Source organism: Lactuca saligna, chromosome 1, assembly GCF_052625555.1.
Source record: "Lactuca saligna cultivar CGN05327 chromosome 1, ASM5262555v1, whole genome shotgun sequence".
NCBI lineage: Eukaryota > Viridiplantae > Streptophyta > Magnoliopsida > Asterales > Asteraceae > Lactuca > Lactuca saligna.
In genome coordinates this window covers 69,453,808-69,466,402 of record NC_136417.1, presented here as the reverse complement: position 1 = coordinate 69,466,402, position 12,595 = coordinate 69,453,808, and the positions used below count along the sequence as shown (strand labels likewise).

The 12,595-nt window shown below is 38.3% G+C and overlaps 1 protein-coding gene across 1 annotated transcript; it reads left to right on the top strand.

The window, feature by feature from the left end:
* The first annotated feature begins 11,542 nt into the window (after window positions 1–11,542).
* On the top strand, window positions 11,543–12,354 carry LOC145039376 (uncharacterized). The gene has a single exon (XM_078987442.1). The coding sequence runs from the start codon at window positions 11,667–11,669 to the stop codon at window positions 12,192–12,194; it is 528 nt and encodes a 175-aa protein (XP_078843568.1). The 5' UTR covers window positions 11,543–11,666; the 3' UTR covers window positions 12,195–12,354.
* The last annotated feature ends 241 nt before the right edge of the window (window positions 12,355–12,595 follow it).

The following is a 12,595-nucleotide window of genomic DNA, read 5'->3' as shown; positions in this document are numbered from 1 at the left end:
AGTCTGTGGTCGTCATCCATACTCCGCTAGATGACTAGGTCAACAACAACAACAACATCGAGGCCTCTCATCTGTTTATCATACATCAACTATCTACCCATGTTCTACCCAACATATTAGTAGATACAAATATATATTTTTATACATAGTTTAAAACCTGTATAGCATGTTCAATCAATACATATTCCACATAACAGATGAGGCACACACACATAACACATATTTCATAGAGAATAAATCGGATCTATGAGATAGAAGAAAGTGAATATACATTCACGCATATAACAACCAAATATACACATAACACGTATTTCGTATAAAATACTTAATAATTATGCGTTAGAAGAAGTTAACTACACACTCACTTGATCAGAAGATGATCGGACAACACTGCGACTTGTAGAAGTAGTATTCTTCGGTAGATCTTCACAAAAACCGGGCTCTTCGCGGGCAAAGCTTCGGATCGGGAATTACACTTCTCGGGATCTTCGAGGATTTTCTTCGGGGCTCGGGAATGATACAGGGGCTTCGGGATAATTCTTGCACGAAAAACGATGCAAAAACGCGAGAGAAATAAGAGAAATGATCAAAGGAAACCCACATTACGTTGGGCGTAATCTTAGGTTACGCTGGGCGTAACCTGGATAAGTCCGGTGACTCCCCCCCCCCCCCCCCCCTCCCCTCTGGATAATATCGAAAATTTATATTTAAATTTAATATCGAAAATATTTAATAAACTTCAAAAATTCATATTTTCCTCATACGAACTCCGTTTTCGACGTTCTTTATATCCCCGCGTAGGTGAGACTACGGTCTACAACTTTCGTTTAGACTCCGTTGGCTAATTTTGAATTTATTTTTATTATTTATTTTAGTAGGCCGGGACAGGAAAACTCCGTTATAAATTCATAACTTCTTCATCCGACGTCCGTTTTCGCCTATCTTTTTATCGTTTTACTACAATTAATGAGATCCTCGATTCTCGTTTAGATTGTTTCGGCTAAATACCGCTTGATCTCAAATCAAGTATTCGGACTGCATACTGCTAAGTCGAAACTTCAAAAAATCATAACTTCCTCATACGAAATCCGACTTGGGCGTTCTTTTTATGCACGCTCTCGGTTTAACGAACTCTAAGACTTTCGTTTAGATTACTAAGGCTAAATATTGCTCTAACGTAAATTTCACTTTTTACGTCGTTTAGCGTTGCCGATTCTGTCGCGAAACTTCGACAGGTCATAACTTCTTCGTTATAACTCGGATTTCGGCATTCTTTATATATTCGGAAACCTCATTTCAACTACTACAACATTATCCATAGATATCGAGCTGATATAACATTTCATTTTGACGCTTATTTTTATTCTTAATTCAATTAAGTCACATAGTTAAGCACAAAACACATAATACTCAAATAATACACTTTTATTATTTCAAAATGGGTTACAAAGGTTAACCTAGACTATTATATCAACATTAATGATAATCCCAGAAACACAGTCGTTAGAATTCTCTCCACCTTAGAATGATTCCGTCCCCGGAATCACACATCAACAAACAAATGCGGATAGCGACCCATCATGTCACTCTCCGTCTCCCAGGTGAGATTTGACCCATTCGTGTGTTTCCATCGGACAAGCACTAAATCGACCATCTTGCATCGCAACTTTTTAGTCTTTCGGTCAACGATTTCCTCTGGTTCTTCAATCAACCTTTTGTTCTCATCGATTCTCAACTCCGAAAGTGGAATCATGTCGGGAACTTCTCCCGTGAACTTCCTCAAATAACACACATGGAAAGTGTTATGAATTCCATTCAGTTCTTCTGGTAGTTCGAGCTTGTAAGCTTGGTTCCCAATCCTCTGAAGAACTTTAAATGGTCCAATAAACCTTGGATTTAATTTTCCCCTTTTACCAAATCTTATAAGTCCCTTCCACGGCGATACTTTAAGCAAAACCGAATCTCCAACTTCAAAAGTCATCGGTCTTCGCTTGTTGTCAGCATAACTCTTTTGACGATCCTAAGCTGCTAACATTCTTTCCCTAATTATTTTCAACTTTTCAGCAGTTTGATGAACCAACTCGGGTCCCATAAACTGCTTTCCCCAGCCTCATGCCAACAAGATGGCGTACGACACTTATGTCCGTACAAAGCTTGATAAGGTGCCATCTTTATGCTCGAGTGAAAACTATTATTATAGGAAAATTCTACCAAAGGTAAATGTTCATCCCAGTTACCTTGGAATTCCAGAGTACATGCTCTCAGCATATCTTCAAGTGTTTGTATTGTCCGTTCGCTCTGACCATCAGTCTGCGGATGGTAAGCTGTACTTAAACACAACTTGGTACCTATTTCCTCTTGTAGACTTTTCCAAAACCTCGAGGTGAAACGGCTATCACGATCCAATACAATCATTAACGGAACACCGTGAAGCCTCACAATTTCCTTCACGTAAGACTTCGCAAGCTTTTCCATAGACCATTTCTCCTTGGCTGCTATGAAATGCGCACTCTTAGTGAATCGATCAACGACCACCCAAATCATGTCGTGACCATTCTTTGTTCTGGGCAGTTTAGTGACAAAATCCATAGCAATGTCTTCCCACTTACCCATAGGCACAAGCAATGGTTCTAAACTCCCGTACGGTTTCTGATGTTGTGTCTTGACTCTTGCACAAGTCACACACTCAGCCACATACTTTGCAACATCAAACTTCATCGTCGGCCACCAATAGTAGGGTTTCAGGTCCCTATACATTTTAGTGTTACCGGGATGAATCGAGTACATGGTCTTGTGAGCTTCTTCCATCAGAAGATCTCTGACTCCTCCTGTCTTAGGTATCCAAATCCGATCTTGGAACACCTTCAGTCCATGACTGTTTACACCGAACACCAACGTTTTGCCCAAACGTTCCTCCTTTCGGTCATTCTTCTCAGAAGCTTCCCTTTGAGCTTTCTTTATACTTTCCACAATAGTCGAGACAACTTCAATTCTCAACGCTCTTGGCCTTTTTCTTTCAAGATTGACTTTCCGACTGAAAGAATCAGCAATAACATTTGCTTTACCAGGGTGGTAAAGTATCTCACAGTCGTAGTCCTTAAGCAATTCTAGCCAGCATCGTTGCCTCGTATTCAATTCCTTCTGACCGAAGAGATATTGGAGACTCTTATGATCAGTGAAAAGTTTTCACTTCGTGCCATAGAGGTAATGCCTCCATATTTTCAGAGCGAAAACTACCGCTGCCAACTCCAAATCATGAGCCGGGTAGTTCTTTTCATGCTCTTTTAGCTGTCGAGATGTATACGCGATCACCTTATCTCTTTGGGTAAAAAAAAACCCAATCCAACACCAGACGCATCGCTATAAAAAACGAAGTCTTCAAATCCATCGGGTAGAGAAAGTATCGGTGCCTCGCATAGTTTCTTCTTTAGCTTCTCGAATGCTTCTTTATGCTTCTCACTCCAAGCATAAGTAGTTCCTTTGTGGGTCAAAGCTGTCAATGGAGTAGCGATCGAAGAAAAACCTTGGATAAACCTTCGGTAATATCCGGCTAATCCTAAAAAGCTTTGGATCTCCGTGGGACTTTTTGGTTGTTCACACTTCATCACAGCTTCGATCTTCGCTGGATCAACCATTATCCCTTCTTGGTTGACCACGTGACCCAAGAATTGGACTTCTCGAATCCAAAAATCACATTTGCAGAACTTTGCATAAAGCTTCTCCTTCTTCAAGACTTCCAACACTTCTCGCAAGTGTCTGCCATGCTCGTCTTGGCTTTTCGAATAAATCGGAATGTCATCTATGAACACTATCACAGATTTATCAAGGAACGGTTTACAAACTCTGTTCATTAAATCCATGAATGCTGCTGGAGCATTGGTCAGTCCATACGATATAACCAAGAACTCGTAGTGTCCATAACGCGTTCTGAATGCAGTCTTCTCTATATCCTGCTCTTTTACCTTTAGCTGATGATATCCTGACCTTAGGTCGATCTTTGAAAATTAATTTGAACCTTGTAGTTGATCGAACAGGTCATCAATCCTCGACAACGGATATCTATTCTTTATTGTTGCCTTATGAAGCTCTCGGTAATCAATGCACATCCTCATGCTTCCATCTTTCTTATTCACGAATAACATCGGAGCTCCCTAGGGTGATGAACTAGGTCTAATGAAACCTTTGTCCAATAACTCCTGAAGTTGCATCATCAGCTCCTTCATCTCTGTCGGTGCTAATCGATAAGGTGCTTTTGCAATTGGCGTTGTTCCGGGCAACAAGTCAATACGGAATTCCACTTGTCGATCAGGAGGTAATCCAGGAAGATCTTCGGGAAATACTTCCAGATAATCACACACAACGGGAATATTCTGCATCACCTTCTTTTCCTTCTTAGCATCGATCACAAATGCTAAGTATGATGTACACCCCTTGGTCAAACATTTTCTGGCTTTCATTAGAGAAATGATTCCAGAACTTACTCTGCGTTTATCTCCATACACCATAAACGATTCCTTCCCTGGCGGGTTTACTTTGACTATCTTCTTTCTGCACAATATCTCGGCATCATTGGTACTAAGCCAATCCATTCCCAATACAATGTCGAAACCATTAAGTTCTATAGGCAATAATTCCTCGTGGAATTTATTCCCATTCAAGTCAATTAAGATGTTTTTCATACGATGGCTAACAGGTACAAACTTGCCACTAGCAACTTCGACTAATAAGGCATTATCCAGTCTATCAACAGGCAAAGCTAGTTTTCTACCAAATTCATGCGATATAAAGGAGTAGTTGGCTCCATAATCAAATAAAATTTGGGCAGGCAATGTGTTTATGAGAAAGGTACCTGAAGTGACATCAGCTTCATCTTTAGCAGCTTCCAGTGTCATCTGGAATGCTCTTGCTTTTGGCTTTGGCGGAATGTTGGGTCTAGCTACTTCCTTCTTTTTCGGATAATCCCTTGAGATGTACCCCTCCTCACCGCAACCATAGCAAACTTTCTTGGTGATGGTGCATTCATTGGCATAGTGCCCTGGCTTTCCACATTTGTAGCATGTGGCCACTACCTCACATTTTCCATGATGCTTCTTCTTACATTTGTCGCACCACTTGGCTTCGACTCCACCTCCCCTCGAACCAGACTTCGAGAACTTGTTTTTATTATTGGACCCTAAAGTTCCATCGAACTTCCTCTTTTCACCAACCTCTATCCTCTCCAGACCCTTTTCCTTCTATTGGGCCTCCACATTCTTAGCTGCTCGAACAGCCGTTTTCAGAGTAGTTGTCATCTTGACTGTCGGGCCAAAGTCGGCAGGCAGTCCATTGGCGAACCTCTCAATCTTGGAGAGCCGTTGGTACTAGGTACGGAAATAACTTCATTTTCTCAGTGAACGCAGTAGCATAGTCATCTATGCTCATCCTCCCCTTCTTCAAGTTTTGGAACTAATTATTCAGATCAATCATATCTATCTCTGAACAATACTGCACCCTTAGTTGTTCCAAGAACTCCTCTTATGACATTTTTAGGGCTTCTCCTCGTGGCATAGTATCTTCCAACAACTTCCACCAACTCAAGACTACAGTCTTCAGCTGTCTAACTGCGAAAACAGTCTTCTGTTTGTTGCTACAGTCGCAACTTTCAAATACCATCTCCATTTCAGAGATCCAATCCATTATCTCAACAGGATTCGGGCTTCCAGAAAGACTTGGCGGCTTCGCGCCCAAGAAATTCTTGTACATTCGCCCATCATTGTTGTTTCTCCTTTCCGGATCGTTCCTTCGTTCTTCTTGAGTCCCAATTTGACTCACAATGTGACTATTGTTCCCTTCCTCCAATTGTTCGGGAATCGGTTCGGGTTCCACGTTAGGTATGATAGGTTCGTCCCTATTTCCATGCAACATCTGTCGCATTTCTTCCCTTTGTTCGGCTAACATAGCCCGAATCATGGCTTGCACTCCAGCCATGGTGATCTGTTCTGGTGTAGCAGCTTCAACAACTACTTGTTGAATTACAGGCGGTTGATTCCTGTTCTCGTTTGCGTTTCCAACACCACTTCTTTTTCTCACCATTTTTTATCTATACACCGAATAAGGTGAAATTTAGATCTTCATTTACGATAGATATTCAAATCATCCTTATCACTCCGAAACGATTACATGCTAGTCCTAATATCGTAGACATACGCTTAGAATCTTAAACACATAAACCTTCAGATCCGGTTGGCAACAAACCGTAGATCCGAACAAATAAAATCATATATGGCAACATATAACATTTAGCACGTAAAAGCATTTTAGGCAGCTTCCTAAAATTTACTAGTGCTTGTGTCTAAAATTTAACAGACACACACCTCGCAATCTCCACTTAGCATTCTAAGTTTAAGTCTAGACATCCTACAAATTCCTAGTTCGCTTAACCTAATGCTCTGATACCAACTGTGACATCCCTAAAATCTCGGCCACAAAAGACCGATTTCATTTATGCTTTTTGAAATAATTTCAGAGTAAATCCTTTTGATTTAAAAGAGATGTAGAATTTGTTCCCAAAAACAAAATATGATAAAATAATATTTATCAAAGCATTTCATCAAGAGATGCATTTTCATTATATAATCAAAACTCGGGATGTCCTATTGACCCATGTTCAAATCCTAGCACCACTCAGCCCTTGTGGCCATGGAGGTTCGCCTGCAGTGACTCCAGGGCATGAAGCAAAGCTTTATGTTTGCAGCGGGGGATTAGTCGGTGCGCGAAAGCTGGCCCGGAAACCCTCGTTAGGGAAGTTCCCTTTCCAAAAAAAAAAAAAAAAACTCGGGATGTCATGTTCCGATACAGACCATAAAGCATAAACGATAACATTACAAGTCATTCAACAAATATATACATATACAGACTTGTAAACAAAACAACTCGATGATTCATCCATCTTATGCCCTTGCGCCACTTCCTGTAATACAAATAAAATTGAGTGGGTCAGACTTGGGAGTCTGGTGAGCATATAGGGTTTTCAACCCACAATAAATAAATTATATTTAATTTCACCAACCAACAATAACCCGATTACCCATTCCCGTTATCCTCACTTTACGTCCCTAAAACAACATCTATCTCAAGGGACCTAATCTAGGATTTTCATCGGGACGGACATTACTGTTAAGGGGTTTCCTCAACAATAGATATCCTAAAGGAAACCATGAGGGGGATAGAGTACACCGGTGAACAGCTCGTTCACAACACCTACTTGTTATGAACATGCTAGCATTCCACAAGACTGTCTAGAAAGAGTCTGTGGTCGTCATCCATACTCCGCTAGATGAGTAGGTCAACAACAACAACAACATCGAGGCCTCTCATCTGTTTATCACACATCAACTATCTACCCATGTTCTACCCAACATATTAGTAGATAAAAATATATATTTTTATACATAGTTTAAAACCTGTATAGCATGTTCAATCAATACATATTCCACATAACAGATGAGGCACACACACATAACACATATTTCATAGAGAATAAATCGGATCTATGAGATAGAAGAAAGTGAATATACATTCACGCATATAACAACCAAATATACACACATAACACGTATTTCGTATAAAATACTTAATAATTATGCGTTAGAAGAAGTTAACTACACACTCACTTGATCAGAAGAGATCGGACAACACTACGACTTGTAGAACTAGTGTTCTTCGGTAGATCTGGAAGATCTTCACAAAAACCGGGATCCTCGCGGGCAGAGCTTCGGCTCGGGAATCACACTTCTCGGGATCTTTGGGGCTTCGGGGCTCAGGAATGATACAGGGGGTTCGGGATAATTCTTGCACGAAAAACGATGCAAAAATGCGAGAGAAATAAGAGAAATGATCAAAGGAATAAGGCAGCCTCGACCTCCTTTTATAAGGCGCTGAAACCCACATTACGCTGGGCGTAATCTTAGGTTATGCTAGGCATAACCTGGATAAGCCCGGTGACTCCCCCCGTCCCCCCCCCCCCCCCCCCCCCCCCCCGGTTAATATCGAAAATTTATATTTAAATTTAATATCGAAAATATTTACTAAACTTCAAAAATTCATATCATCCTCATACAAACTCCGTTTTCGATGTTCTTTATATCCCCGCGTAGGTGAGACTACGGTCTACAACTTTCGTTTAGACTCCGTCGGCTAATTTTGAATTTATTTTAGTAGGCCGGGACAGGAAAACTCCGTTATAAATTCATAACTTCTTCATCCGACGTCCGTTTTCGCCTATCTTTTTATCGTTTTACTACAATTAATGAGATCCTCGATTCTCGTTTAGATTATTTCGGCTAAATACCGCTCGATCTCAAATCAAGTATTCAGACTGCATACTGCTAAGTCGAAACTTCAAAAAATCATAACTTCCTCATACGAAATCCGATTTGGGCGTTCTTTTTATGCACGCTCTCGGTTTAACGAACTCTAAGACTTTCGTTTAGATTACTAAGGCTAAATATCGCTCTAACGTAAATTTCACTTTTTACGTCGTTTAGCGTTGCCGGTTCTGTCGCGAAACTTCGACATGTCATAACTTCTTCGTTATAACTCGGATTTCGGCATTCTTTATATATTCGGAAACCTCATTTCAACTACTACAACATTATCCATAGATATCGAGCTGATATAACATTTCATTTTGACGCTTATTTTTATTCTTAATTCAATTAAGTCACATAGTTAAGCACAAAACACATAATACTCAAATAATACACTTTTATTATTTCAAAACAGGTTACAAAGGTTACCTAGACTATTATATCAACATTAATGACAAGCCCAGAAACACAGGCGTTACAATTGTTTATAACAAAGTTGTAAATTCCATTGAACTAGTAACATTACCCTCATATCGCACCACTTCCGACATATTCTGTCGAGATTTCGACTTGTAGAATCCATTAAACCATAGAAAACACTTCCAACTTTTCCCAAATAAATCTCTAGAGATTTGACTATCTCCGTTTTCCGAAACCGACACCCATGCTTGTGCTAACTTCTTTTCTTCATCTTTCGATTAATTCATCCTTTTGGGAGCCATGGTTTTTGAAAGAGCAACACAAATGTGTGAATATGAATAAAAGAAAAGAAGAGTTGTGTGAAATATACGAATGTTTATAGTGGTATTTATATAGGTAAAGATTTAATAAAAAAATGCCAAAGTAGTGGTTACATGATCAACAAAGATTCAAAAGAGTAAATAGTTTTCATTGTACGTTGTACGCCGTTTTTGGCTTCAGAAATCATCACAATCATGCTCGACCACGAAGGTTCAGGGTGGTGTTCACGTACAACTTACCACAACCCTTCTCATTGTGGGTATTGCAGAAAGCATAATAAGCTATATCATATTATTTTATCATCGACAATAAAAAAGTATTTAATCTATTTGTAAATTACCTTTTAAAACATCATATTTTAAATGAGATCACAACTTTATAAAAATGATAAAATGATACTCAGGTCCGATCCATTGGTTTTCAATGTCCAAGGCAAGATATAATAAATCATGCCCCTATATTTTAGGATATATAAAAAATAGTGTGAACTACATAAATGTAATATAATAATTAAAGAACAAAATAGTTAGCAAATAATTAGCAATTAAATACGTTATTTTAGAATATATATATATATATATATATATATATATATATATATATATATATATATATATATATATATATATATATATATATATATATATATATATATATATATAACGTTTGACTTTTATCTTTAGTTTAATTAGTATACCCACTTTAGTTCCAACCATTAAGAAACAAGTTATCTTATGTATCCAATTCCAAAATCTAATGAACAAGAGATAAACAAATGTAATGAGTAAACACATAAAAATTAGTGTCAAACTTGACTTTGGCAACTTTAAAGACCACATAAATTAAAATATTCCCTTTTACAGCAGAAGTAATATTAGTTTGTATAAACCTCATTTCCATTTGTAAAATCCTCATTTCTTTTTACAGTAGTAGAAGTAATATTAGTTTGTAAAAACCTCATTTCCATTTGGCTGCATAATATAGTCTTAAAGTTTAAAGCGTTGTATGTTCATGTACATAAAGAGCCTAAGGATTTTAGTCGATGATTTTAAGAGATCTTACCAATTATGACCACTAGAATAGTTTTTTTTTAATGGAAAACAAATATATAGAAATAAAAAAGACAACAGCAAGTTGAACAAAGATACAACGAGTTCAATCAATTACTCAAAATATACAGAAACATTAAAGTGCGAAAGAGAGAATGCCAATTTGAGAGGTACCTAGTTAGGTAATCGAATCTTCAACCATAAAATAATAGCAATGAACTCTTAAAGCCTCACAAAAAAATACCAATCAAGTTTTGATTTGATTGTAAAAAAGAATAACAAATACCAACAATTACACCATAAATTCTTTTAAAAGCTAATATGACAACATCAACCATTAAAATGGACAAGGTCATAATGGTCAAAACTCCATATTTACCACTTCAACAAAGCACAAGAACTTCCAAAAAACTCTTTAGAAGTTTGCAATCATCAAGAGGCAAATAAGTCCAATTTTTAAGGAAGTTTCCGAGCAACATCAGTTTAAAATACAAGATAATAAGGTGCAAAAGTGTCATTAAACCACCTTTGTCATTCCGCCGCCCAAAAAAAACAAACAAACAGAGGGCAACAGCAGCCCCACCAAAGAAGCGAAAGTATACCGGGAGTAGAGTGAATGACAAAAAGGTCAAATAGCCCAAATAACATTACACTTTAAACTTCCCAATTCGAGATTGTCCAACAAATACCAATAGTAGTCATTTAAATCCATCGATGATAGCAGGTATGAGGGGCAACGACAGAGTCTGAGGGGCAACGACAGAGTCTGATTTCGTGAAATAGTCATGTCGCCTCATTTCCTTAAGTAGCATGAAGCAAGGTCGTCTCCTCATCTTCTGATGTTTGAAATTGGGCGCTCCGTCCTAGTTTTCTTTTGTCGATATTGTGATAACCTACTACCGGACTCACTTGAACTTGGTGGATCAAAATTTAGGCCAAAATAATATTAGATTTCTAATAAGTGGACCAAATCTGATACCCCTATTATTGTGATGCCCAGGACCGTGGCCCAGCTCGCCCAGCCAATGATTCCTGTCCTACCGCTAGTCCTTTGATTTAGCTACAAACATGTTCAAAATAATTTTTCTTAAAGTATCTATAAACATCAATGATTTTCTAAAAGGAAAATAAAATAAAATAATGGATTTTCAATAAAAATATATAAAATGTAACTGATAACTGATTTTCTCAAAATTTCCTTAATAGTTTTTTTAATTCTCTATATAAATGTGTCATTTGAGTGTCAATTTGAGAAGGTAAACAACCCTTTCTTCTTAGAAAAAGAAACAAATTACAAGAATCTTCTTCATAGCCGTTGGACAACTATTTCTCCAACTAGCCGTTATCAGACCAACGGTCCTCAATGTCTCTGTATCTAACTATCTATATATACACACACAGACACCATCACCGTCAACTAAATCCTTCTCTTCAACACCATCTAACATCTCCACGCATCGCCGCAACTGTAATTACATCGCCACCAACACCGCCACCGCTCCCCGGAAAAATTAACAAGTTTAAGCAAATGGGTTTCTCAAGCGATGTTCAATCACACTACAAGACCCACAAGCTCTTCCTCATCAGCAATTACGTCTTACTGGGAGCAGCCTCCAGTTGCATCTTCCTCACACTCTCCCTCCGCCTTTTCCCCTCCGTCTCCGGCGGACTGCTTGTCCTCCTCCATATCATCACCATCGCCGGAGCCATCTCAGGCTGCAACGCGGTGTCTGCCGGGTCAAACAAGTGGTATGCAGCCCACATGGTGGCGACTGTCCTCACCGCGATTTTCCAGGGATCTGTATCTGTTCTGATTTTCACGACGACTTCGAATTTCTTGGCGGCGTTGAAGTCGTATGTTAGGGAGGATGATGCGGCGGTGATATTGAAGATGGCCGGTGGGCTCTGTGTTTTGATGTTCTGTTTGGAATGGTTGGTTTTGACTCTTGCTTTCTTCTTGAGGTATTATGCTTTTGTTGAAGGCAGCCAGACCGGAGGGAAGGTACAGGCGGAGGAGAACTCTAAGCCGGTGTGGACACCACCGTTCCAAGTTTAGGGCTTGTGTTGAAGAAAGAGATTTAAAATTATATTAAATTAATTTTGTATGTTTTATTTATTTGTTTATTTTTATAATATGCTGCTGCTGCAGCTATGTTTCATTCGTTCATTGAAAATATATATTTTATAAAGAAATTCGATCATTTATATTTTCTAAATGTTGTTGAAATGGATTATTGGACACAATAAAATAGGGATGGATAATAAAAGTACTTGTAGGTAACTAAATTTTGATTTTTTTTACAAATTTTTATATTAGAACTTATACTTGTAGGTAACTAAATTTTGATTTTTTACAAATTTTTATACTAGAACTTAGATTTATGAATTTTGTGGACAAATATGAATCAGGTTATCTTCTCTTCCGGCAAAACATGGATTTGCCGGTGAATTTTTCGA

Excerpts from the sequence above, each read along its gene's own strand:
- LOC145039376 (XM_078987442.1), top strand. The coding sequence starts at position 11,667 with ATGGGTTTCTCAAGCGATGTTCAATCACACTACAAGACCCACAAGCTC.